Source organism: Buceros rhinoceros, unplaced genomic scaffold (assembly GCF_000710305.1).
Source record: "Buceros rhinoceros silvestris isolate BGI_N320 unplaced genomic scaffold, ASM71030v1 scaffold16375, whole genome shotgun sequence".
In the NCBI taxonomy this organism is placed as follows: domain Eukaryota; kingdom Metazoa; phylum Chordata; class Aves; order Bucerotiformes; family Bucerotidae; genus Buceros; species Buceros rhinoceros.
In genome coordinates this window covers 62,477-90,327 of record NW_010411360.1, presented here as the reverse complement: position 1 = coordinate 90,327, position 27,851 = coordinate 62,477, and the positions used below count along the sequence as shown (strand labels likewise).

The following is a 27,851-nucleotide window of genomic DNA, read 5'->3' as shown; positions in this document are numbered from 1 at the left end:
AGCAGAAGGGCCACGAAAGATGATCAAAGGGCTGGAGAACCTGTCCTGTGAGGAAAGTATGAAGGCATTAGGTCTTTTCTTCCTGGATAAGAGAAGGCTCAGGTACCTTATCACAGTATTTCATACAAAGGCAGCTACAAAGAGTGTGGAGACACTCTCTTTACAAGGAGCTGCATGGAGAAGACAAGGGGCAACAACTGTTTCCACCATAGGTGTCTCGTGAGCCATTCTTGAGATGACGTTTTGATGCAATTGGAAATCTTGGTGGTTTAATGAAGTTAAAGCTCTTGGTAACAGATACCTCTCCCTGAGGTACCACTTTTACTCCAAGTGTACTGTGTTGTGGTTGAACTGTATTTATGAGTTTCCCTTTTCTCCTCCAGCAGGTACCTCCTCCATCTGTGTTAGCCTGAGTTAGGCTGTAATTTTGCATTGCTTTGTTTCAGTCTTTGCTTTTCATTTGTTCATTTGTTTTCAGGAGGATGTAGTCAACAGATCTACTCACCTTAATCTCTTTCTTTACACAGTCTGAGTGGTTCATCACTTAGAAAAAACGTTCAGTAGCTGCTTTTCCTCTGCTTCAAATCGCAGTAGATCTGATGTAATTAACTTTTGCTTTCTCCTCCATCATGACAATCCAGTTTAGCCCCCTTTATTGAGCTATTAATGATATGTTTTTGTAAATCAAAAGAGTTGAGTGGATTTTTCATAATGCAGTGTATCTGAACATGTAGATAGAGAATTCTTTCTCCTTGCTATCCTTGTTATCTGTAGCACCAGGCAGGGTAGTTTAAAGAAAAAAAAAAGATGAATTTAGAACTAAAATTTGCACAGCGAACAACGTACAAATGAGGACTATGGCGCAGATAAGTCATCTGAACTTGTTAAAATCTGTGTATTCCTTGTGTATCTTAAGATGTGTTAGTGTAGCTGTGTTTTAACAGCTCAAACTGTTAAAGGAAAGTAAAGTGAATGATTGGATGACAGTTGGAGTAAGAAGAGGAGATGTCTCTGAGAATTCAATTCTGAAACAGATCTGGAAGCAGGTATTTTTATGCTAGGGCAGCATGCAAGGAAGTACAGAAGAACAAACACCAGTGTGAAGTATTGCGAAGTGCATCTTGCTGTATGTAGGTTGATAACTGCAAAGTCCCAAAGCAAACCAAGCTATCCTGAATTGTGGTGTCTGTACATACTGATCCTGTAGTAAATTCTGTATTGGAAATACTTGTCCTTCGTGAAACCAGTCTGACAGACTGGACTGCTTTATTTTGTATTGGTCAAAGGAACAAAATAACTTGATTCATGGAATGCAAATGCTTGGGTGTAGCTTCCCTGTGAATCCTGTTTTGTTTTTTTCTAAAATTGCTGACAGAATAGTTTTCAAACAAAAAAGAAAAAGGGAGGGTGGGAGGTGGTGTGGTGTGTGGAGAGAAAAAGCTTTCTCAAACAGATTTTCACCTAACTGGGAAATAATCTGCTTGGGTATTGATTGTCTCATCACCTGAAATAGAAGAGCCTCCTAGAGATGTAACCATGCAGTAAAAACGGAGTCTTGGATGCAACTTTTTTTTTTTAATTTAAACTGAAGCCTGTTAAAGTACAGATACTCTTACATCTCTGCATATGCTTACATGAGGAGAGCATTTTTTCAATAACCTGTCCTGCTTTTCAAACATGTCATAAAAGGCTGGTGTTCAGCTTTGCCTAAGCTCTTCGAAACTAGGTAAAAAGACGTTTCCTGGAAACATATGGCACTACTCAGCCTGTTGGATTTTGGTGCCATTTGGAGGCCATTGACTGGACTGCTGTTAGTGATGTGCGCTAGACAGAAGTGATTCATGATGGGTGACTCGTGAGTTGATCAGCCACTCATGTGACACATCTTGGCATCGATAGAGAGAATATCTCAGTACTGTGGGGGTTTTATATAAAAGGAAAGGGGCAAAAAGGGAATCGGCACTGATGAAGTTAGTAGCTTCATATGTTCTTGTAAAACCAAGACAAATAGGGAGTTGAGCTGGATAAAGAGTACTGTGAGACAGGAAATTCCCACCTGATGCCTCATACATTCTTGCTTTTAACATTCCTATTTGTGTATGACACAGGAGCATCAGGAACAAAGGAAATGAGAGTTAGTTATTGGAAAAAGCCTAAGAAAGCTTTCAGTATAGTTGATGGAAAAAACCCCAAGTCTTAGGGACTTTTTTTCTTAATATTTACAATTTTAATATCCGGTTTAAGACCGGATATTGACATTCACCAAAATCAAGGTTGTATTAATTTCTTAACAATTACTCACCTTGACCTGACACTTGTGTGACAAATTTTGTCTGCAACATTACAAAAATTTCAGGATATGACTTGCCAAAAATTTAAGCATCATACATGAAAAATGGGTTTTCTCTGTGGTGTACATGGAGCTGGGAGTCAACTGAAGTGATATCCGAAATGACATAGAAAATATAGGTTTCTTCCCTCTGCCGTGCTGGAAAATCACATGATACAGGAGTTGCTGTGTGGGAAAGGCCCAGAGGACTGATCTGAGGTGACTGCATGTAACAAGGCATTTGTTTTAAACTCTTAGAGAGTGTTAAAGACAATTCAGCATGTGCACTTCCCTGCTAGCTGCTGCTTTTTAAAGACGAATTTCCCCCTTGAGCAATCGTATGCTCTTTTTGGGGGGGTTGAAATCAGTAGCATTTACCAGTTGAAACTTAAGTGTAACATCTGTAGCCGATGGCCCGTGGTGCACTGAGGAGGGCTGAGTAGAGGTGAAGCGAAGTTTGGTAGCTCTGGAGCCCAGTGATCACCCTGAGCGGAACAGCTGGCCTGTTGGACTCTCAATCTTGTCATTTATCCTTTCTGTCTCTTGTGGCTTCTGCCTTGTTTTCATCCTGTCACTTGCTGTGTAAAAATCCTCAAAGCTCTCTGCTTGGCAAGTGGGTCAGGGTGGTCAAGGCCAGACTCACCCCTCTCCATTAGAATAAAACAATTCAGTTGTTTTAATCTCATGTTCCACTTAAGAGGGTCATGGAAGATAAGAATATGAATTTCAAGTTTAGGTTTCCGTCATTGCAGCTTGACAGAAATGCAAAGCTGCTTTTGCTCTTCCGCATTTCATTTGGTGCCTCTCGGGGAGCATGTCCAGTGTAGACTATCCCTGGAGACCTTGACAGCTAGGCTTAGTGTCTCTAGCAAGTATATGCAGACTGTGGTGGGGAGTGATGAATTTTTGAGTTTTGGTTTTAGTCATTTGCTTTTGGCCTTTCTTTGTAAGGGATTTTCTTAAAACTTTTTTTGGTAACGTGGATTTACAGTAAGGAGCTGATTTACAATGAGAAATCATTCAGGACAGAGGAGAGTGGTTTTCTGCATTTCCATGGGACAGGAGAAAACAAATCTGTGTCTGAGAACGTACATGTGAAATTTTGCTTGTAGGAATGTGTCTGTGCTATTATACAAGTGTTGGTAAAGACAGCCTTCTGATTTGAACTGAGTGTTTACTAGTAGTAACATTTTGCGGTCACTAGCAAGGGGTTGCATATAAAATTGTATTTTAACATTCAGTTGCAGTAAGTCTATGCAATTTAACAAATGAGATTGATGCGTTTAAGTGGAACCATTCAAGTCAGATTTTTTTGCCTTTCATGTTAAGTGGATTCTGAATTTCCTTCTTTCCTAATGAAATTTAAACATGTAAACTGGCAGTTCAGAATCTGCACATCAGAACAGGGTAAAAATACAAATTAAATGCTTAAATAGTACTCATCTTCTCATCTAGTGTATGCATTGGGTGTGAAATACTGTACACCTCAACTCTGTGCTAGTAATGAATTTAATGCTGAATATCCTCTAGATACTTGCCTACAAAGTAGCATAACTCTAGATTTAAATTTAATCTGTACAATTAATGATTGAAAAGTTAAATACCTAACAAAGCACCATTGCAGGAGATGTCACACTGCCAGTCAAACTTGAATGTGACTGTAGTGTGTAAGTGTAATGCTATGATTATTCTTCGTTTCTTTTTTTTGACAGATACTTTCTCATTTTACGACTTGTGACAATATGCTGATTGATAGTCCCAAAATTCAATTTTAAGATGGTCTCTAAATGACAGTATTGGCATTTAACTTGAAATCACTTTTTTTTTTTTTAGTTAGATATTCATGAAATAGTGTAGGACTTAGTTTTTCCAAAAGTATTTGAATACTAGTTTTGCAAACAAGAGTGGTGATATGTTGTGGAGTTCTTCTAACATGTTTAATTTTTCAGGTGGCAGAGATAAGCGTGGAGGTCCCATTTTAACGTTTCCAGCTCGTAGTAATCATGATAGAATACGGCAAGAAGACCTTAGAAGACTAATTTCATACCTAGCGTGTATTCCTAGGTAAGTGATGGTCATTTGATAAGCTCTGAAGCTATAAAACAAAATAAATGGAGTATGTTGCAGTATACCCACAAGATAGAGGACTGAATGGGTTAAGATCACGAGCAAATTCATACCACCTTCTGTCAGCTACTGTTTTCAAACCGCCTTTTGGAAGAGACTTAAATAATTACTTTGCCTTGTAGAAGGAAGGCTGTTGGCAGAACAGCTGGTGTGCTTTAGCTGGAAGTATTTTGTGTCTTGGAAATGGCATTGCTATGCCACGTTGCTGTCACTGCGTTGAAGATTGTGAATACAACTCAAAGGCGGTCTGAAGGTCAAACATGCTGGTCATCACTGACAATATGCCTTGCATGGAGTGAGGTCAGCGCAACACTCCTCTAACCATTATTTGTATTAGATAAGTCATAGTGTCCTGATAAAGCACAGGAATTAGCAGCAGAGATATGTAAAATTGCTGGTACAGGTCTCAGATAAACCTGTGGAGAGGGCTGTGAAAGTACTGATATCGTTGTATTATCAGCCATCTCAGCTGTGGTTTACGATGGGCTGCTGAAATAAATTGTCAGAAGTCAAATCCAGTGCTAGTATGTATGTATGTATATATACACACCCATAAATATACAAAATTTATATTTTTTTTTTCGAGTTGTGTATTATATATATTTAAAATACTTTGTTCCTGGTAGTAACTGATTTGGGGACAAAAATGATTGTATGACCCTGACTTTAAGTCCATTTCAGAATGTGACAGCATTTGGTGCAGACTGGAGCAATGCTGACTGTACTCAAATATTTTTGCCCATGAGGAATTGAAAAAAGTCTTTTTGACAGCATCCCTGCATGCAGTATTTTCCGTGTTTCTGTAATGTGTTAATTTTATAGTCAGTCTTCTTTGCACCTGGTGTAATCAGATGTCAGTTTCAGATTGACAAAAGGGCTTTTGTAAAAATAACTTCAAGGCATCTTGTTGATAGTGTGTATGGCCTTCCTGAAGAGCAACTGTTAGTAATTCAGTTATTCTAGTCTTTTTTTCAGTTTGAAATGTAGGAGTATGTAGTACTTTTTTTTAAAGTTAACTAGGGGTTTTGGGGGAGGTAGAGGAAGGAGGACAAGAAAACGCCTTGAGGTTTTTACTGCTGAAATAATTTGACTTCATATTTGAATGTTTGAGATGTATTTACTGGAGAATTTAATAGATAAATATGCATCAAAATATGCCCAAGAGAGTTTTCTAGAGATAATCTGGCAAAATACAGTGGTCCTCTTGCAAAAGATGTGTATTAAACTGGTATCGATAGATTTAAAATTTAAAGAAGGAACAGGTTTAATATCTCTATAAGCATGGCAAACCTTTGAGAATAAAGGGAACTTTATTAAAAGCAAGACTCATTTTCATACAAGTCATGTTTTAGGGACTGATCGTGGAACTCTGGCTGATTAAGAAGTCCCAGTTGGTACAAATAGCCTCAAACATTTGGTCTGTCTGTTACTTTACATAGCTGAAAACGGAGAGGTATCAGTTGATTGGCAAGAAATCTAAGTGTTTAAGGTGATTCAGTCTCACAATTTTACTAATTTAACAATTTATCTGATTTAAAAATACTGCTAAACTTAAGTCATTGACTCTTACTGGACCGGGTATTAGTGTAGTTCAGGTTTACCTAACAGATCACCTTGGCCAGCTAAAGCCTCCTAGAACAATTTTTGTCGTTCTTGGCCAAAAGGGATTAATCTTTTGTCAGATAATGGGGCCACACGATGGGAGGACACATCTGCGTTGTATCACATGATGAGGGGCTGCTTTGTACACCCCAGTAGATGTATCCATCATGTGAATTAGTGGCAAGCGCTTCTCCTAATGCGATGCTCAGTTTGTGTAGTAGTATAGGGATGGACTGGGCAGCACTTGTATAATAGCATACAGCCTTTCAGTAATGAAATGCTTGTATCTTTAAAAAGATTTTTGTCCTTTAATCCTGTGAGACTGTTAGAAAACATTTTCACCATGGTCAGAAAATTGTATATTGTAGCTTACATGTATTCCAGAATAGTCGATGTTAATGTATTTTCCTGCTACTGTTGCTGTTACTGGCATACCTATGGGCAGGTGCGACAGCCAGCATTCATCTTGATAAAGTTTTTTAACTGGTGGTTTGTTTTGTTGTTTTTTTTTTTTTTGAACTTTAAACTTTAAAGGAACTTCTATTCTAAGGAACCTGTATCACTACTTCGTTCAGAAGCTCTTCTGTATCAGTCATAACTGATCTTTCTACAGTGTGGCCAATGAGAGAGTGGGGAAGCTTTTACACAGCTTGGACACTCTGAAACCTTACCACAATGAACTCCAGAATTGCATTTACATGAGTCACAATCCTGAAAGGGACTCATGTACTCAAACAATGGACATTTGGTCCCTTTTGATAGTCCATTGGTTATGATGCGTTGGTTTTTCCTTTTTCACATTAACAAGGTCACGTAGCAAATTCTACTGGAACAAAATCAAAACTTTTAGTGTTGGTGGAGATTGATGCTTTTGATCAGTGGCAAGCACTAAGTGTACAAAAGGTATTGATGTGAAGAAATTAAATCTGCCAATCTCAGAAGAATTGTGAGAGAATTTGGGTGTGAGGTCTGTTGACTTTTGGACAGCAGAACTCAAATTTTGTTGAAACAGGTGGATGAGGTTTTCTTCACAGCCATAATATGCTTTCTTATCCGTTGACTATCCACATGTCATTCCTGGTACAAAAGGAATTGTCAGTTTGGTTTTTTCCCTGTACAGACTCTGTCAGATAATATGGGACTAAATTTGAAAATTTAAAAAAGTTGCTAAAGCGGTAGGTAAGAACAGTAGCCACCTTCTATCTTTTGTAAGATCCCCTCAGTCTTTAGAAGGATATAAATATTGTCTTCAGTAAAGTGCGTGTGTGTGTGTTCTGAAGAGTCACTTGTAAATGAATTACATTGCGGCTTTAGTTAATGTGTGTGTAAGGTGAAGGAGGAACAACACTGAAAGATGAATCATTTTGAATATAAACAATGAAAATGAAAAGGAGATAAAGGCAGATTATCAAATCAGCAACAGGTATAAAGCTGTCGCCCACAAGCTGTTTGGCAGAGGAGTGAGAGAAGCTTCCTGAGACGTTCCTGAGATCCGCTGAATGTATCAGCTAGTCAAAAGTGAGACCCTAGGGTGTTACAGTTAGTTTAGGAGACCACATTCAGTAGGCAGCGTGGTGCAGTAGAGTGCTGTGTTGAAGTTGTAACACTTGGTTGATAACCCTTTTTTCTTTATTCTACAGTGAGGAAGTGTGTAAACGAGGATTCACCGTCATTGTAGATATGCGGGGGTCAAAATGGGACTCCATAAAGCCTCTGCTGAAGATTTTACAGGAATCCTTTCCATGTTGTATTCATGTTGCACTGATAATCAAGCCAGACAATTTCTGGCAGAAACAGAGGACTAACTTTGGCAGTTCTAAGTTCGAGTTTGAGGTAATTTCCCCTATGGTTTACAAATTTACATTTATTTTATGGTTTTAAGTGTGCTCACTGCTGATCATCATTTTGAAAACTCTCAAATAAATTATGCTCTAGATGAGAGGAGGGATGCATTAGGCCAGTGGTGCTAGAGGGAGTGTGCTTTTCTTCCTATGCTTAGTCTAGGTAGTTGTGCATGTTGTCATTTATACTATTTTTCTGAGTGTGAGAAAGATGGGATTAGGGTCTTACCCCTAATGGTAAAAAGTTAGATCTCATCTGTTTGTTGTCTTTGTCTGCATTGTGGTAGTCGTGATACCAGCAGCATCCAGAGGAAAGCAGCCAACTCGCTGTTATCCACCTCCTGCTTTACAATACACAAAGTCAAAACTTAATCAAAGTAGTAGTCAAAAGAGTGCTGCTGTTTTCCCCTTAACTGTGGGGAGGTAAGGAAGAAAGAAAAAATACTTCTCGGATTTGGGGAAATACGTGCAAGACATGAGGCTGATCAGAACTGATATTTGAAAAGAAGTGTATAGGGAAAGTTAAGCCACATGGACTTCATAAGCAAAAATGGTGAACTCTTACAAAGACAAAAACTTAAAAGAAAATTTCGAACTCACTTCAGTAACAGCATTTTTATTTCCATTTTTATTTTTTAGACAAATATGGTGTCTCTGGAAGGCCTTACCAAAGTAGTTGATCCTTCTCAGCTAACCCCAGAATTTGATGGCTGTTTGGAGTACAACCATGAGGAGTGGATAGAAATCAGAGTTGCCTTTGAGGACTACATTAGCAATGCAACCCATATGCTGTCCAGACTGGAGGAACTGCAAGATATCTTGTCAAAAAAGGAAATGCCTCAGGACCTGGAAGGTGCTCGCAATATGATAGAGGAGCATTCACAATTAAAAAAGAAAGTCATTAAGGCCCCTATCGAGGACCTTGATGTGGAAGGACAAAAGCTGCTCCAGCGGATACAGAGCAGTGATAGCTTTCCCAAAAAGAACTCTGGGTCAGGGAATGCAGACTTACAGAACCTTTTACCCAAAGTATCCACCATGCTGGACAGGCTGCACTCAACACGGCAGCATCTGCATCAGATGTGGCATGTGAGGAAATTGAAATTGGACCAATGTTTTCAGCTCAGGCTGTTTGAGCAGGATGCTGAAAAGGTAAGGGATTGGATTGGGGGAGAGGAGTATAAATGGGCGCTGCTTGACGGACCTGAAAGCAGTACCAAGGGTAACTGGAAATAGTAATTTTTGTTTTTAATCACTAGCCTTTTAAAGAGAAGTAAAGGACTTCTTGATTAAAAGTGACTCTTTGACTTCTGGAATAAAAGGGATGGGGTAGTAATTGTAAGCTGTCAAGAACACAGGTGGCTCTCACCAAAGAAAATTTTAAGTAGTAGTGACTTAAGCTTTTGTGTTGGTAAACTTTTGATCCAGACAGATGCTTTTGCATGCATCAAGTGAAGATGAATGCTGTACGCTTTATAAATACAGATGACTAAGGACTACATCATTCTCCTTTTGAGTGAACCTTGGGATTTGATTGACAGGCAGTCGTCAAAGTCTGAAGAGGCTGACATGGGGAACTGCTTTACAGGATTTAAAGTCCCAGGCTTAAAACTGCTACATCTCTTTTGACAGTGCATGCTGTTAATGGGGGACTGAGTGATCTTGGAGTGTTTTGGGCTAACCAGTCCCTTGAAATGAGAAAGCCCTGATTTTCATGGAATTTGGCGGGGAAATACAGGAGGCAGTACACTTCTAGATGAGCTCAAATAAGATCTATTTTCGTAGACAATGATTTTGCAGTCACTTATTAACTTGTTACTGTAGAACAGATAGCTTTAAGAAAGGGTGGGTACTTTCCTCCAAGAGAAGTAGTAACTAGACTGTGGAGTCAAGTGGGTAACTACGGTCCGTCATATTTCTTAAAATATTTTATTTAAGGATGCCTGAACTGGCTGAGACCAAGAGTCTGAGTTAAACCAGTGTCCTGCTCTCCAGCAGTGGTCGTAAGCAGATGCATGGGGAAGAGTAAAAGCAGAGCAAACATACATAATACTTCTTCCTCCTTTTTCCTCTGTTTTCTTCCCCATACTTTCCTTTACCCTGACCTTCATTTCAGCTCAGGGACTTTCTATACACTACTCTTTATGTTTTCTTCTGTGTTTAGAAAGGAAATAATTGTTTAGAAGTACCATTTAAAGTAAGTGTTTACTGAATGCATACAGCCAAAAATAGGAGGGGCATATAGAGAGTTGAAAAAAATCTGGTTAAGTGAATTTAGAGTTATAAAATTATTTAGAAAATACCAAGCTGTTGGTCTAGTATTGCTCTTTCAAGCCCAAAATGCTTTTTAGTAACCTTTCAGCCACTTAATAAAGAATAATTAATACTTCTATTGCAGCATGAAGAAAATATATTTGATGCTCAAGTGGTATTGAAAGATACATTCTTCATTTACTCATCTAAAAGTTACCTATGTAATTTGGGCTTTAAGAAACTCCTTGTGGAATACTTGAACCTGTAGGATTGATCTCTGTCCTGCCACATGCTTGCATAAACTACAGTCTGTATCTTCTATGATCCTGATTCCAAGAATAAGTTTATATTATATTAACACATCTTTCTTTCATCCCTGGGAGTGTTTAAAAACCATGTGGATTTGGTGCTGAGGGACATGGTGTAGGGACCCTGGCAGTACAGGGGTAATGGTTGGACTCGATGATCTTTAAGGTCTCTTCCAACCAGATGATTCTGTGATTCAAAATAGAGGGAAATATTAGATACCTCAAAATGGGGTTGACAGCAGCTAACATACCTGGGACTCTCTTCTCTCATCAACCAGTAGGAAAAGGTTAAGAAGAAGATTTATGTAGTATCTCAACTCACTTCGGGATTAAGGCCCTTGCTGTAATTTGCTTGCAGCTCTTATGTCACTGCTCAGGTCAGATTAGATTTCCTAGCTCAGGGCTCCTTTATCAGTGGTTTATTTAGGTATGGGAAAGGCTGGACCTTTGTTGGAAAAATAGAGGCTACTGGATAGCGAAAAATGTTTGTTTTGGAGCACTTGCACAAGTCTTTGCACAAGAAATCTGGGTTGGTTCAGGAGAAGGCAAAAAGGGGTGAAATGGGAAGGAATCTGATTGGAATTGGCCTGTAGGTATCTGAGGGCAGCAGAGTCAGACTGCTTAGAGAAAGGTGGTCATGAGCAGAACCACTGTCTATTTTGAATAATCACATAATAACACATAAATGTGAATAACACAAACACATCTTGAGTAGATAAGAAACTGAAAATTTTAGGACTATGTGATCAGCTGTCTCAGTTGTCTGAGCTCTTAAAACTTTTTTTGATTTACAGTCCTCACCATATTGTGGTCTACTTATAATTTGATTTGTCATGTACCTTGGTGGAGCAAGGGATTTGATAATACTGCTCTGTTAGCCAGCATATTTGAAAAGATCTTCGAATGAGTACTTACTGCTCATTGCTACCTATTTTTCTGAACCATTTTCAGCTTATGCAGAGTGTAGGTGGGTCTTCTGAGCTGAGATACAGCAAAAATTTCAAGACCATTGTGGGGAGGCTGTGGTATAAAATTTAGCTTTTTGCTGTGTTGCTTGGTCTTTGAAAACTTTGTCTTCCAATGCCACTGTTAACACACTGAGGTACCTCCACTGATGGTTATTGTCAGATAAGGTCTTTCCTAAAACTTGTTTAAATATTAAATACTTAGACCCCAAACAAACAAACAAACAAAAAAACCAACAACAAAAAACCACAAACAAAAACCACAAAACCCCAGCGTATTTAAAGATTATTCTTAAACTTGTCTGGAAAAAGATAACATGTAACTGTGCTGAAGTATAGTTTTTTACTTCGTTTAGCAATAGAAAAGTTGTTTTCAAATTGGCTGTAAAATTATGAGCTAAAAATATTAAAGTTGCTCCTCAAGTACTTGATCAGCAAGAATGAATTTATATTTAATTTCCATTAGTTGCGATTTTAATTCTACATTACTGAGCTGCTGACATCACAAAATGCTGACTCTACAGAATGCATAAGCTTGGTAAGTCAGGGCTGTGCTTCAAGCCTTTTTGTTTACTATGACTTCTTTGTAGTAATGAAGTTTATGACTTTATGGTTATGGCTTTACTGTAGCTTATTGAGATGAACTTCGATGGTAAAGATTTAACAGCCTCAGCTGTTTTGTCCCGGAAGTCAGATTTCATCAATGATTTGGTTAAAATGTGTAGTGACTTGCAATGGGAAGAGCACCAGTGTTAATCTTCATGGCCTTAGACTCTTTCTGTATTCTGTATCCAGAGATTTCTCATGTTATAACAAATAATTGATTGGTTTTTTTCTTCTTCCTTAACATTTTCTTGTAGATGTTTGACTGGATCACACACAACAAAGGTCTGTTTCTGAACAGCTACACAGAAATCGGAACCAGTCACCCCCACGCAATGGAGCTTCAGACACAGCACAATCACTTTGCTATGAACTGTATGGTAAGAACAGGCCTCACTTCACAGCACTGACACATTGTCTGTTTGCTCTATGTTAAGGTAGAATCCGTAAATCATACACATAAATCGTTCCTTCTGTTACAAGTAGTGCAAATTTGTGTTTGAGCATTGAAATTATAAAAACCCAAAGGATGAAAATAATGGTAGCCAAGTACAGAGGTACTGTGATTAAGCAACAAAACTGTTTTGAAAACGTCAGTATTCAACATGGCCTCAGCACTTACCAAATATAAGCATCCATAATTCTAGAACCTGGGATGTGTTTGAGTACTGTTTTGAGTCTTGTAGGAAATCTCAGACTACTGTGTAATACAGAATTGAATGCTCTGTTCTTAATAGCTCTCAGGATCTTCTGACTAGATTGCAACTCAGACAGAAAGTTCTGAGCAGTAGCGATCAACAGCTGAGCCATTTGTAATTATTTTCCGTATTTTTAAGACGACACACTTCTCATTTCTGGAACAGTAGAATGGAGCTGAAACAAACAAATTTTTTTGTCAAGTATCATTTTAGGATGAGCTATCAGTAGACTACATTTAATTTTATCTGGCAGTGAGTGAAAGCTGCTTATTTTCAGTTTCATGAATTTCTGCTTGAACATGGGGACTAAATTCTCAAGTACATTTTAGGTTCTTTTCTCTAGGAGGGTTGGAAGTATCTAAATAACTTCGGGACTCTGGGCCTAAATCCAGTCCCTGACTGTTAGCTCAAGGAAGCAGGAGTGCTACCAGTCTTTGGCAGTGTGAGGGTGGGAATTGAAGAATGGTTGAAACAATCAACTCGTGTAAAGGGATGTTTTTGTAGGACAGGACTACTAACTGTGGAGAGTGGCAAAAAAAAAACCTTAACTAGGTTACGTGTCTTGCTGAAATAACAGAATGACTAGTAAGGCAGCTCTTGCGTATGGTGTACCTAACGAGTAGGAAGTTACATTTTCTTCTTTTACAACTCAGCTATAGTTGCAAAAGTTTAAAAAAATAAAAATCAATATGAAGTTTTTGAAAAGAGTAAAGCAAATTCTGGCAAACACTGTAGTTAAGGTGTTGTCATGGTTTAGACCTAGCTGTCAACGAAGCACCATGCAGCTGCTCTCACTCGTGGAAGAAGAAAATACAACAGAAAGGGTTGGGACAAGGAACAGGGAGGGCTCACTCACTGGTTAGGGTAATGGGCAAAAGACACACTTGACTTAAGGAAACAAAATCAGTTTAGTTTAAACAAAAACCCTCTTCCAAATCATCAACTGAATCAGAGTAGGACAGTGAGAAAAACAACAGGACCTTAAATACACCTTCCTCCCACCCCTCCCTTCTTTCCCAGGCCTGGCTTTGCTACCTCTTTCTCCAGTGCGGCAGAGGGTGGGGCAGAGGATGGGGGTCACGGTCAGTTGCAGTCCACTCCATGTTGCTTCTGCTGCTCTTTCCTCGTCAAGGGAAACACTTCTCACAGTTCTACCCTGTGGCAGCATAGCATCCCTCCCATGGGACACAGTCCTCTGTGAACTTCTCCAACTAGGGTGGGGATCTCCCCCAGGCAGCTGTCTCCCAGCATGGGTGGTCTTCAGAGTCATGACCTTTTTCAGGATCCTTTCTCCATCAGTGATCTCTGAGGACTGCAAGGCACCTCCCTGCTCCATGTGGGCTTCTCCATGGCCTGGATACAGCCTGCCATCTTGCTAAGGGCGAAGGGAAATGGCTGCTTTGCAGTGTCTTCCTATCTTCTTCCTCACTAAACTGGATGTCTGCATGGGTTAGTGCTCTCACTGTCCCACCTGCCACCAAAACAAAAGGAGGTTGCTCAACGGGTTTCCCCTCTTAAATATCACAGAGGTGCTGATTGGTTCAGTCTTGGCCAGAGGTGGAGCCAGCTTAGAGCCAGGGGAGCTTTTGTGAAGCTTCTTTCAAGGGCCATACCAGCAGCTGCTTCCCTGTTGCCAAACCCCACCAGGCAACAGCCAGCAGCCCCCTCCCCCTCTACCAAAACCCTGCCAGACACAAACATACACAGGTATGTAACATCATATATGGATGTAACTTTGACAATGAGGTTTGGAAGGTATAGGGACGGGGAATTGCTCCTTTAGGGAGTACCTTGTTGTTGCTCGTTGCTCTGCATATGAAGTAGAGCAGAAAGAAACTTGCAGGAAGCCAGTAAGTGTCGTTGACATGAGATAACTTTTGGAACTTAGTATTTTTTGATGGCTTTCCAGACAGTTCTTGGGCTTGTACTCTAAAGGTTAAATTCTTCTTCTGTCAGCCTGTCCTGGTATTAGCCACCGTTGTCCTTTTTTCTTCATTATCGGATGACCTTTTTTTACCCCCCTTACTTCCATACTATTCAAATGCTATCAACAGTAGGAAACACTTAAGCAATGTAGCATAATCCCTCCTGCTCTGTTTTTGTTGTTAGTCTTTTGCTGTTAATCGCTGTTTTGCCTGTAGTAGTCAGATGCATTAATTAGTGAGGACTTTTTATCAGCCTGTACAATGCTTTCTTGAAGCGTGCAAGAAGCAGCTTAAATTTGGGGCAAATTAAACAGTCCAAATATTCAAAATGAGCAAAATAAACTTGTAGGGTTTTGGTGTGTTTCTGTAGCGTAGCCCCCTCAAAAGTGGTTCTTTGGCACAGAATAGGAAAACACAAATTCAGAATGATCAGTTTCTGGTTTTGATTTAAGCAGCATTCAGATCTGGGATTTATTCGGTCAAATGGCAAAAGCTTTACAAGGAGATTGGGGGGAAAGATTAAACTGAATGTGACATAAAAGTGAAATGCACTGATTACGTTTTGGCAGGCCTAGTTTTTCATTAGCTGGAAAAATGTTGGGCAATCTTAACTTCTGCAACCATGTTCAGCTTCTTCCTGACCACTCTTCACGTACGCTCTGTGCTTAACAAGCTACTCTTTGTACACTGTGAGTGTCTCTCTTCAGTAATCAGAATTGATTTGACATCTCTTGTGTGAATGCTCTAGCGCTAGAGATGGAATTTAACTTTTAACCCATCTACAACCATGCAAATTTATTCAATTGGATGGGGTAGAGGAAGGAAGATTGTCAATTATGTGTAAAGTTTGTTATATGCAGGAGATTTTGAAAACTTTTCATTATGTCCCTCCTTGGACCTTAACAGATCTTGCTTTCCAGGCAGTTTCCTTAGTCTCACTTTAGGTGGGGAAGGGCTGTTCAAAGGATAAATGCTGCCCAAGCAGCTAAATGCAACCTCTTGCACTTGCTCACAGCATAACCCTGATAACTGATGTTGCAGCTGCTTTTCCCAATGCATTGTGGTTGCCACAGGGCACATGCTCCCTTCGCAGCATGTGCTGCCCTCTGTCAGTAGCTGTCTTTCCCATCTTCCCTTCCTTCCCAAGTAGCAGCTTGGTTTTCCGAGAGGTTCAGGAGGGTAACTTCTGCAGCTGCTTTATGCCAAACTCAGGTGAGAAAGTGATGGCCTTTGGACCAGATACCATCATTTTAATCTGGTCTTCCGGTCTGCAGTAAGACACCTGAATGTAAACTGTTTTGAAAGCTACTTAGTTCCTGTCATGAACAGGAATTAGTTACATCAAGAACAAAGAGGATTTGCTGAATATTTCTTTTTTTTTCCCTGTAATGGCTTTCTGCTATTTTTAGAAGCTGATTTTCAGTGTTACAGCACAAAGTAGCTGGAAATTTAAACCAAATGTTGTGAAACAAAAGGTGAAGAATACATTTGCAGGTGGAGGGGAGATGTAACTGTACCTTCAGCAGTTTTATTAGCAAGTTATATGTCTAGGAATCTTATGTATTCATTATGTTGTACACTCATGTGATTGCACTTCAAGGTAACAGGAATAAGACCTTGAAGGCCTTAAGCTTAGTACACAGACTGTTCTCATTCCAGTGAGGCTGTCCCAGGGAAAAGCTGGAGAGGTGCATTGATCAGCATTGAAGATGGACATACATTTGGTTACCATTGCTTAATACACAGGTTGACGTGGCTAAAAAGGCTGTTGTCCGAAAGATAGTTCCTGCATGCAGCTGTAGGTATGTGACCTGCTGTTACTGAATTCGAAGGCTGTGTCTTTATAGGGCAAGTAGATCCACATTCCGTAACTGTGGGGAAAAATAAACTCACAATGATTCTTCTCTCTGAAGATGAGGATAGTTTTTTCAGTGCAATTTAAAAGGACTGCTTTCAGCAACAGCAAACTGCTGTTGTCAAGTCCTGAGATTTGAGTTAAGCAATACTTAGTTTTCAGCTTGAAGTTCCTCTTTGTGTGACTAAACCAGTGCTTCACTTCTCAAGAGACGTTTTTAGTACCTTTTAAGGGAGAAACTTGCAAATAAGGGATCATAGGAGTTGCAAATGCAAAAATTCTTTGAGTTTTTGAACTGCAAAAAAAAAAATTACTCATGATTATACGATTAGTCAGTTTTGCAAGCAAGATGGGAAGAGGCTGATACTGTGTCTGTCCACTTTTCTTTTTCTAGCCATTTTCCATATACCTCCTGGGACACTAAAGGAGTCATATGAAATATGGGAGAGGACGATGTAATCTATTTGAATGTTTTCTTCTACTCTTCTTGGTGGATAAGTGGCCTTGCTTTTATTACAGCTTAACTGTGTCTCTCGCTGCGCTGGGTCAAAATGGTTGGAAAATGATGAACGCAAAATGAAACTTTCTTTGGAGAAAGGTGACACTGGCCACTGTTAAAGGGTGTGCTGTGACTACTTCTTGTCTTGTGACTGAAAGGACCATCAGTAGAAACTACATTTATTATGAATAATCCCAAAAGTCCTGTGTTAATTGTAAGCATATTGCTAAGTTTATTGCTGTTCTCAGAACAGAGCGTTTGCATATACTAAACCACTTTATCAAGGTAGTAATTAAATAATTAATGTAATCCAAAAATAGAGTGCCAGAGATGAGCACTGGTGAGAATTTTGGGAGGTTAATATAAAAGTATGAGTACAATGCTTGAATATCACTGGATTTACAGAGTTAGGACTTGGCTTGCTCAGACCCAGCCAAAGGGATTGGTACAAATGAAAACATTAAGAAGGTCAGGTGAGGTAAAAAACAGCTTAGCTGACAGCTAGTGTGACTTTTTCCTCTTCCTTTGTACTACTGATATATTTAACTCTTGAGATTCTTTTTATGTTAAATATATATTTTTATAACCATAGAGAGTTGTTGCTCAAGATAAACTTAAGCACCATGTGAGTTCTAGACTGCCCTGGGTCCTCTGAGCAAATGAGAGCAAGATGACAGGTTGTGAATTGTGCATTCTTTCTCAGATTGCTTTGAAATGCAGATTTTTCGCAGAAGATCTTGTGCAGATTAGTGCACGGTAGTAAGCTAGCTCTTCTGTCTTGGGATGGGGGGGACGTGTCTGGTTTGGGGGGGGGGGGCGGTTGGTGGGTGTTTTGTGAACATTCAGATGAAAATGACATGGCTGTGAGGAGATGTCTAAGACATGGGCATTTACTATGAGAAAGTAAAGTGAAAAATAAGAGAGAAAAGAAGGTAGTGTTGGACTATATAGTATTGCAATAAGATTCGCCAGGTCCACCCTGAAAAATGTAGAGAAAAGAGATAGATTTGAAGAAAGCTAGAATGAAATTGTATTTCACTTGTTCCAGTGCTGATAGCAATAGTTAAATAGTTACCTGAGGATCTTTGGAGGATCCTTGTAGCTGAACAGTTTAACCTGAAGAACAGGTAAAACATTTTTCTTAACTGAAGTCTGGATATTGCTGAGTTTACTTTTTTTCCAAGGGCGGAGATCAGCTGATACCTTTAGTTGTTCTGCAGCCCTCATCTTTGAAGTTTGGATTCCCAAACTGAGAGTTTTACTGTTGCTGCAAGAGTGGGAATAGAAGAGATGTTAGAAAACATTTAAATCACTAAAGCAGACGTTATTTCATACATTAATGCTATTCCATTGTTAAAATATTTCCATCACAGATGAATAGTTCAAACTCACTGCAATCTATATAGAGGTGTCAGTTTATGGCGCATGTCACTGAAGTGAATGCTCAGTAGGCTCTGCCAAAAAACGACTGTTTGAAATCTTAGAGCTAAACAAGCATTTTCTAAATGGGTCTGAGAAATCAGGAAATAAAATAGAGCCTTCAGGGCATCTGCCAGCTTTATTTTGTATTGAGTGTGATGAAAGTTCAGTTCAGCTGGCAGGCTGTCACCTGTATTTTCCTCTGTGTACTTGCCTTTCAGGCACACACCAAAGAATGACACGGTGCAGTACAGCTTGTGTTAGGCTACTGATCTGTGTTCCCTTGCTGAGCAATACTTTTTTATATGTCTGCTCCCTTTAGGGAGTATTCTGCAACGAGGAGATTTTCAGATATTGGAAGGTGTCTTTTCAGCTTCTGGCTAAAGAGCATTGTGAGAGAAAGTAATCTAAGTACATTCATGTACTTACTGAACATACTATAGTGTGGTAACTTGAATTGTTCCCATTTTAGGTTTGTTACAGTAGTCATGTGTAACACAGTGAAACAAATGCAGTTAAACTTTAGCCTTTCGCTTTTCAGACAATTAATACACTTTTAGAAATTGCAGATGTTTCACGAAGATTCACGTGATGTAAATGAGATGACTGAATAAGTCTTCAAAAGTTACTACCTGATAGCTGTTGCTTCTGTGACTAAAACCAGGATATAAATCCGTGCAAGGGATGACAGTCCCTGGTGAATGAGCACCAACTTACTTGGAGCCATGCTTCTCAAGCAGTGCACAAAATATGCATTTTTCATATAATGATGATTTTGGACCAGTCTGTCCTTCTAGAAAATGGAACAAAATTTGTTAATCTTCAAGGACTGCTCAGTCATAGTGAGTTGCTATTTGAGATTCTTTTCCTCTTTAAATCTGTCTCTCTTGGGTCATTGCATTCTAAAATACTGAAACTTAAACCTTTAATAGATATGTCAGATAGTGAGGGATGTGATATTGAGGGGGGGAAAAAAAGGTAGAGATTATTATAAGGGTTGTTGGGTGGTTGCTTTTTTTTTTTTGAGGAAAAGAATGTGGTATACATAGCTTGGAAAGTGTTCAACTGTCAGCATATTAATTCATAGTCATACTGCTACAGGGGGTGTTCTTCCACACTTGTGAAGCCAAATCGCCGTGGAAAAATGAATGCATTTTAACCACAGCTCAGTATTGATTTGTTTAACTTCACATGTGTAGTGTCCTGTCCTTCATATCTAACTGATGTTCCAGAATTTCCAAAATCCCTTTATTATGATACACAAACAGTTCAAATGGCCGTTTAATATAGCTTTCTCTTTTGACACTTGTCTCTTTCACACCACTAAAGACAATGTAATGGCTTTGTGGGTTCATCTAGCAGTATCCTATTTATGGTACATACACTTTAATAGGCTTAAATGTTCTTCAGTCTCTTGAGATTTGTTGGAAGTAGCAGTTTTGTTCTCTTCCAGTTGTTCAGCTGTGCTTAAGAGGAGGGCATAGATGTGTGGGATAACCTAAAAAATGAAAAGGTAATATTGTGCAGGAAGGAAGAACAGGTAACATGACGTGACTGTGCTCATATGCATAAAGTTAATAGAGACCTCTGTCAGTTACCACTCATCTCAGTCAGCCCAGTGAAGCCTGGAGGAACTGCAACTCTTGTTCAAGCCATTGTCAGCTCTGGGCAGTGGCCCATGGCCAGCAGGTAATGGTTTCTCCTCAGGTTCTGTGCCCCGGCTCACTTGACTCAGTTCGTCAACCCCTGATTGGGAGGGTTGCAGTGCTGCAGGTGACAGGTAGCTAATGGCCCCATGGCATTTCCCGCATGCTGGGATTCTAGAAATCACTGCGTGGACAAGAGGGAAAAAATTTTACTGCAGAAAGTTGAGATTTTGATGGTGTTCATTGTTTTCTTCCCAACCCTTCTGTGTGATAGTGTTCGGCACTCTGGCCTCGCATGTAAATCTTCAGGATATAGGCAAGAAAAAGTGCAGCTAACAGAAGCAGCCAATGGACATGGGACTTTGTGCTGCAGTTCCTGTAGAAAGGGTCAGCAACTCTGCTCAGAACAGCATCCAAGTCCTCGGCAGTGGTGGTCGTGTGCCCCAGGGTACAGTCTTTACCTACTGCTGGAACAACTATTCCTGTAATATGTGAAGCCTCAACCCAGAGGGAGCTCCAGAACAAGGATGTAACTCTGCAGTTCTGGGGCTGCAGGGAATGCCTGTGGCTCCTTGCCAAGGCTGGGGCAGCAGGAGATGATTTCCTTGCCATAGGAGGACTGAGTTATTAAGATCTGTGTCACCAGGTAAGAAAGGAGCTGCAGGAGGAGGTCAGCAATCTGCCCAGCATCAGAGATAATGAGAAAGAGATTGACCAGATCTTTTCCAACACTCTGCAGCTTCACAAACCCAAACTACCAATTGCACTGAAGGGAGAAGGGTCAGGCAGGGTCTATGCCTCTCTGTTTGGCAAGTGGAGACTCCCATGATGCCAGAGGTTGGAAGACGATGGCTTCTGGCACTAGGAGGAAGGTTTCTGCTCCACCTGAAGATTTACAGCTACAGAATAGGTTCACTGGCCTTCATGGCTGATGAGGAGCTGGGAGCTGTCACATAAAGCATCTGCGCCATCTGTGTCTGAGCCACACAGCAGCACCAAAAGGAAGAGGCAAGTGATAGTAAACTCTTCTGCAGGGAACAGAGACCTCCATCTGCCAAACTGACTTACTCTCTGAGAAAGTTTGCTGCTTGCTGGGGACTCAGATTTGGGATGTTGTAGAACGACTGCCAGAGCTTGTCCAGCCCTCAGACTGCTGCCCTTGACATTCTTCACAGCTCTTCACGTGAGCATCAGCAACGCTGGCAGGGTGACCTGCAAAGTCTCAAGTGTGACTACATGGCCTCAGAGGCAATAGTCGAGGGCATGGGAGCCTGGATGGTTTTGTTCTCAGTCCTGCTGTTGAGAGGGGAGATGGAACTTGCAGGTCAACAACTGTTTACACATCTGATGTTGGCAACAGGGTTTTTGTTTCTACAGCCATGTGACCCTCTCTCTGAGGATCAAGGACTGTTATTCTACTAAATGGGGCAAAAGTATCTTAGTCAGCAGACTGGACAACCTGATAAGAAGAGCTTTAGGGTAAGAATGATGGGAGAGGGAGAAGACCACCAACAATCAAATGAGAAGCAGTTGGAGTGGGTTGGCAAGCAAAGGGTCTGCTGTGATGGGAACAAAAGGGTTGTAATCAACAAAACAGGGCTGAACTGGGGCTGCTTCAAGTGTACACACACAAATTAGGTTGTGCTACAGGACAGCATTGTGTGGAAAGCTCTCGTTCCCTTTTTGGGAAATCACCGTGAGCAGGTTCTTCTCTGAAGTACCTTGTGTGGTATGCTTGTGTTGAACAAGAAGAGGTTGAGAGAGCTGGGATTGGTTACCCAAGATAAAGGAATGATGAAGGATCTTACATATATAAAATTATATAAATATCTGATGTGAGGGAGTGAAGGCAGAACCAGACTTCTCTTCGTGGTATCCAGTAACAGAACAAGAGGTAATGGGATAAGTTGAAATACAAGAAATTCCATTTAAACATAAAAACCACTGGAACAGGTTGCTCAGAGATTGTGGTCCCTCCATCCTCAGAGATTCTCAAAACCCTGCTGGATATGACCCTGTGCAACCTGCTCTGATTGAACCTACTTTGAGCAGGAGGATTGGACTAGATGATCTCCAGCCTCAACAATCCTGTGATTCTAAGAACTTAATTCCAGATGTATGAGAGTCAGCCCAGTTGAAAGAAGTGTCAGCTCAGCATTACATACATGTAGCTCTAGAAGAGCTGCTTTTGGTGATGAAATCGTCCTTGTTTCTGGCTTTGCGGAAAACAGAAACTTTTGATTGAAAATTAGAGTGACTAAGAGCCACCATGAGTAATGCCCAGTATGCTAGAGAATCTTCCTGATTTTTTACCTTATTTGTCTAGTTTTCAGTGCTAGCTCTGAGGCAACATAATGGCAGGAAAATAAAATCTAAAACTGTTGAACTCCGTTGAACTCCTTAGAACTCAGAGTTCTGTATTTTGTTACTTAAAAAGTAGAAATACTTTCAGAAGTTGATGTAAGGGTTTGTGAAGTGATGTTACACGCATGCATACCATGGATAGATCAAGCAGTTACTAATTATACTTTGATTTTCCAATACTGTGTGTGTCTGAATGTCTTGTTGAGGCTGTTGCAAACCATGGTTAGCTTTTCCTCTTCATTGTAATAATGGGTCTTGATATAATATGACTTTGTTTAAGCTGACAGTTAATACCATTTCATGTTGTCCTCTCTTTGTCAATAATACAGATAGATTGTTACATTTTACACCTAGATTCCAAAGTTAGGCATGCACAAACTTGGCCAATAAAACCATTCTATTAAGCAGTACTGTAATAAAGAAGAATTTTATGGTATACCTCTATATTTAAGTGGTCTGCTAACTTCCACTAATTTTTTCCTTCTCCACAGAACGTGTATGTAAACATAAACCGCATCATGTCAGTAGCAAGTCGCTTGGTTGAGTCTGGACATTATGCTTCACAGCAAATAAAACAGATCGCTAGTCAGTTAGAGCAAGAATGGAAGGCGTTTGCTGCAGCCTTGGATGAACGTAGCACGTTACTGGATATGTCCTCGATCTTTCATCAGAAAGCTGAACAGGTTAGTGAACGGGGAGGGCACCAACAAAAATTTCTCTGCTGGAATGGTGAGTTGTGCTATTTGTGCTTGATTTAGGAAGAAGTACAAGAGAGTGATTGAAAAGGTCAGCGAGAAAGCCAATTCATTTCTGCCAATTTCAGCTGGTACTTAGGCAAAAACTTGGTCTCCTCAGAACTGCCCACCGCCCTTAAATTCTCCGAGAATGCCTTGCCTATATCAGTGCAAGATGAAAGTTAGACACATTAGCTATAGTAACCAAAATGAAATTAGTATGAATGCTTAACTGTATGAAGCTTTTAAGTTGAAAGAAACAAAAGAAAATATTGTTATAGTCAGTACCATTATAATGCCTTTCCAGAAATCATTGCTTGTTCTGTTGTCCTCAGCACTCCATCCCAATCAGTCCTTGAGTGTCAAGATTTAACTTACAGTAATTGCTTATAGAAAGTGAAGTTGAACTGGCCTGGAAGTTGAGAAGTTAATTAACTGTCTTCTGAATCTGAAATTGTGGTGGGAGATGTTTGCTTAGTATCCCATAAGAGATTCCTTCTATATTAAACAAAAATTTTAGCTTTAGGCCTATACCAATTATTTTAATTAAGTCATTAACCGTATGTAACTGCCAGAAAAGAGGTATATGTAGGAGAAATAGGAATAAATATCCCCAAGTTAATAGTCTTGATGGTGAAAGCATGTTTTCCCCTCAAGGGAATTCAGTTCTGAAGGAGTTGCTATGTGTGTGCTGTTGAGTCACCCACTGATATTATAGACTGTCTGCCCTGTACATCTCTGAATTTGGAGAGCAGAGGTTCTTGGATGGTTATGGCTGACTGAAGCTCTGGTGTGCTGTATGGCTGCTGTAGATACTTTTCTTTCCATTTGCCTTGCTAAATTGGATCCAAGAAAAGGTCTCATGTCTGATATAACTTTAATTTGGAATAAATGAAGGAACCACTTGGGAGGTGATAACTGCAGAAACAAGAGAGAGGCAGCACACTTTATTTTAACAAGTTTTTTTTCCTGATCTCTACTCTACAGATACTCATCTTCATAAATGTCTGGAAATTAAAAATGTGAATGTATTAAGATGCAAATACACACAGCTTTTCATTACGTGAGTGGTGACATGAGTTTAACTGTCCTTAGGCAGACTAAGGTGAAGTATATAAACCGATGCCGCTATATTAAGTATTTTTAGCAGGTTTTACAGAAAAGCCACATAAAAAGGAGATCAAGGAATTTTTTCCAGTATAAAAGCCACGGGCCAGCTTGAAGCATTTGATAGACACAGTATGGTATCTTAGCAGTATTGATGCTTTTCTAATTACATGGGTTATTTGGGTTTATATTTAAGCACCGTCAGCCATACCCGTAGGAGAGAGATGGTGAAACATGAGCAGATGGGTATACTGTGACTCAAATGCTGTCCTTTTTCCTAAGAAAATTATGTTCATCAGGGAAGTAAATTTCATGTGTGTGTGCTGGGCAACTGTGATAAGGGTCAGTATTACCGCCTTCAGCACTAAATATGAGTGTAAACAGGAGGATAGAGAAGAATGAGAGAAAACAGTGCAGTATCTGCTGGGATTAATTTACTTTTTAATTGCTGCTGCTGCAGTTTTCAATTTATTATTACTGTGATGGATTGTCCTAGTTGCTTTGTAAGATACCTGGCTGTGATATTTAGCTGTTTCATTAACAGTGGAGAGTGAGTTCAAGGGAAGAGGGTTTGGAGTGAGAGAAATGGCCCTTTTAGAGACTGATGATGCTTGACCTACATAAAAAGATGATTAAAAAAAAAACAAACCAGCTGAAGAAATAACACACCTTTCTTGAATGCATGTGTTCCCTTTCAAGTGACAGGTAAGTGTCACTTCCCACTGTCAGACACAGTGAAGACTGCACCCAGCTACCACTGCCTGTCTGGTGGAAGAGGTAGGACCACAGAGCTTCTTTTAATGTTCAGTGTTTAACGTTAGAGATTTTTAAAATTGTCCCTTGATGAAATGAAAATTAAAGAAGTATCTTAGCATTAAGTATTCTATCACCCTTCCTCCCAGCTTTCAAAAATAATGGAGTACCAGAAATGATCTGTGGATTACTTTTTCATTCAAAGACCGCATGTGCCCTAGGGCTTAAGATATGTTTAATGAGAGAAATGGCTTGGTCTCTTAAAACTTTTGAGTCTTGAACTTGACATGAATAGAGGACAAATTTAGTTTACAGATACTACATGTACTTCGCTGTACTAAGTTTAACAACTATGCAAACTTCTAGAAAAAACAGATTCTTTTTTCCTCTTTCCTTTCCGAGCATAACGAGATTATAAAATTCATGCCCCCTAGCTGTCAAAAATAAGTTGACAGAACTTCTGCTGTGCATACAGCTATGATGGCAGTTTCCTGTCTGTCAAGACAGCTTAAGCTTCAGAGATAACTTGAATTGTCTGCCGAAGGTTGTGTTGCGATATCCTCAATTTCCCCTGAAAGGCTTGACTGCGCTGACGTAGCTGCATGCTCAAAGTTTGGAGTTAGTCCTAAGAGACCCTCACTGGAAGGTTGTAAATCCCTTACATACTTGCTGCTGTAGTAGCTTGCAAAATGAGTTTAGTGCTTTTCTGCATTCAGAAGTTAGTGCTTTGGGGACTGGAGGTGTGAATTTGGTGTGCTCTTAACACTGCTTTGCCTCCTTGATGATATCTTTCCAGCAAAAGACAACTATGGAGTGTTTTAGTCAACAGTTCACCATTAATTCTTTATATGTGTGCACCGGTGTGCACACCCGTGCAAAGTAACTTGGTTTTCTCTGAAGATTTAAAATAGATGAGGTGATACCTCATGATACCATGAGTATCTGCACAGGGAGTTGCTGGGTAAGAGCTGAAGGTCTGGACTTGAAAGTTGTAGCGTATTTTACCTCTTTGTGTAGACAAAACCTTAATTTGCTTTCATACGTGTGAAGTGGTAGACGCAGGGTGAAGTAAACATTTTTTTTAGCTACAAAGTCAGAAGAGGAGCAAGAATAAACTTGAAGCATCAATATTACCAACAGTTTAATTGGTTCTGAAGGCTGCCAGCATAAAACTAAGCTTGCCTGTCTGTGAACAGCTCAGAGAGTTCCATGTAACTTACAAGCACAAGTATAGTTAACTGGAATATCTCTTTCTATTCTGATGTAAGTTTTATTTTGGTCAGTTCAGAGAGAAATCCATTAAACTTTTTTTTCCCCTTTAAAAGTCTTTTCAGTGGTACAGATGCCAGTCTTGTATTATGAACATGTGTGTACTTCTTGATAGAACCCCAAATCAAGCAGAATATTTTTTCTCTGTTGCAGTATATGAGCAATGTGGACTCATGGTGTAAAGCGTGTGGTGAGGTGGAGCTTCCCTCAGAATTGCAAGATTTAGAAGATGCTATCCATCATCATCAAGGGATATATGAGCATATTACCTTGGCTTACTCTGAGGTAAATGTCTTGTTTGTTTCCTTAGGTTGCTGACTTCATAAAATAGTGTAATGTTAAGTTTGGATCATTTATCGGCATCGCTTGTTGTGTAGTGCGTTACTTGAAAACTGAAATGCTGGGCTTCATTTTTAATTCAGTATACTGGATGTTGCTACTATTGTTCAAAAGTTAAGTGTTAAGTCTTCCACTTAATCTTTTGAAAGAAGTTTAAAAGGCAAGATGGAACCATGTCTAGTATAAACAACCCATGCAGTGTACTAAGTATATTTTAATTTACATTTGCATATTACTACTTTTTAATAGCGGCATGATACTATTGTTCAAACACGTGCAGGGAAGATAACGGTGTGTTATTTGGGTAAGTATTCCATTGGCATGGATTGCTTTAAGTGTGTGTTTAAAAACCCATCTCTGAAATTGCCTCACAAAAAAGGCTTAACCATCGAAGGATGTCACTTGACAAGCCAGAAGGTAATATGCTTAGTTCTGCGAACCTCAGACACTTAAATGAGCCAGTGTGTCTGTGTAGTCAGCCTTTGTAAGATTAGCATATCCTGTGCTGCTGCTCTAATCTTGGATTCTGCACACAGTGAAGTAATGATATTTTTCAGTATTTGTAATAGTTGTATTTACAACTTAAAGTGCTTATTCTGAAGATGGCCTAGAAAGCAATGACTGAAATGCTGTCCTGGTTTTGCTGGGTGAGAATCATAGGCCACCCATGGTCTGCAGGCCATCAGCAGTTTTGAGTCAGCCAGGGCAGCTGACCTGAGCTGGCTCATGGGTGTATCCCACAGCATAAACATTGCAGTCATTATAAAGAGGGAAATTTGCTGAGGACATGAGGTCCTCTGGCTCAGGCTCCTCTTTCCTTTTCTTCCTCCTGCTTCTCCCCATCCCTGGAAGGCATCACTTAACTGTTCTGCTCCCAAGGACTGACTTCCCCTGTATTGTGACCACTGTGTGTTGGCTGGGCTGGGTATAACCGTGTACTTTGTGTTGGCAGTTGGTATTAGTTTGACGATTTCATTAAATCCATTTTCATTTCAGCCCATGGATGTCCTCTCCTTTTCCCTATCCCCCTTCTCTGCTGAGGAGGGGTCATCGGGTGCTAGAGCAACTGCTAGAGTTTTGCCCCAGATACAGGCTAAACGGAGATGAGTATCCGTTGTTTTTCTTCAAATTTTGAGTTTTCTCATGAGCTTTACTTTAAGTGAGAAATCAAATGAATATTGACTTCACTATTAGCAAACAGTTACTTTCTGTGTT

General features: G+C 39.9%; 1 protein-coding gene across 1 annotated transcript in view; it reads left to right on the top strand.

The window, feature by feature from the left end:
- LOC104493346 (triple functional domain protein) overlaps positions 1–27,851 on the top strand; it is a gene marked incomplete at its 3' end in the record, with an annotated part of 93,427 nt that overhangs the window by 3,454 nt on the left and 62,122 nt on the right. Inside the window, exons 2-7 of the mRNA XM_010136004.1 lie at positions 4,279–4,393; positions 7,699–7,891; positions 8,539–9,051; positions 12,286–12,408; positions 22,926–23,117; positions 26,451–26,582. Coding sequence (XP_010134306.1) covers positions 4,279–4,393; positions 7,699–7,891; positions 8,539–9,051; positions 12,286–12,408; positions 22,926–23,117; positions 26,451–26,582 — 1,268 coding nt within the window. The remainder of the gene's footprint in view (positions 1–4,278; positions 4,394–7,698; positions 7,892–8,538; positions 9,052–12,285; positions 12,409–22,925; positions 23,118–26,450; positions 26,583–27,851) is intronic.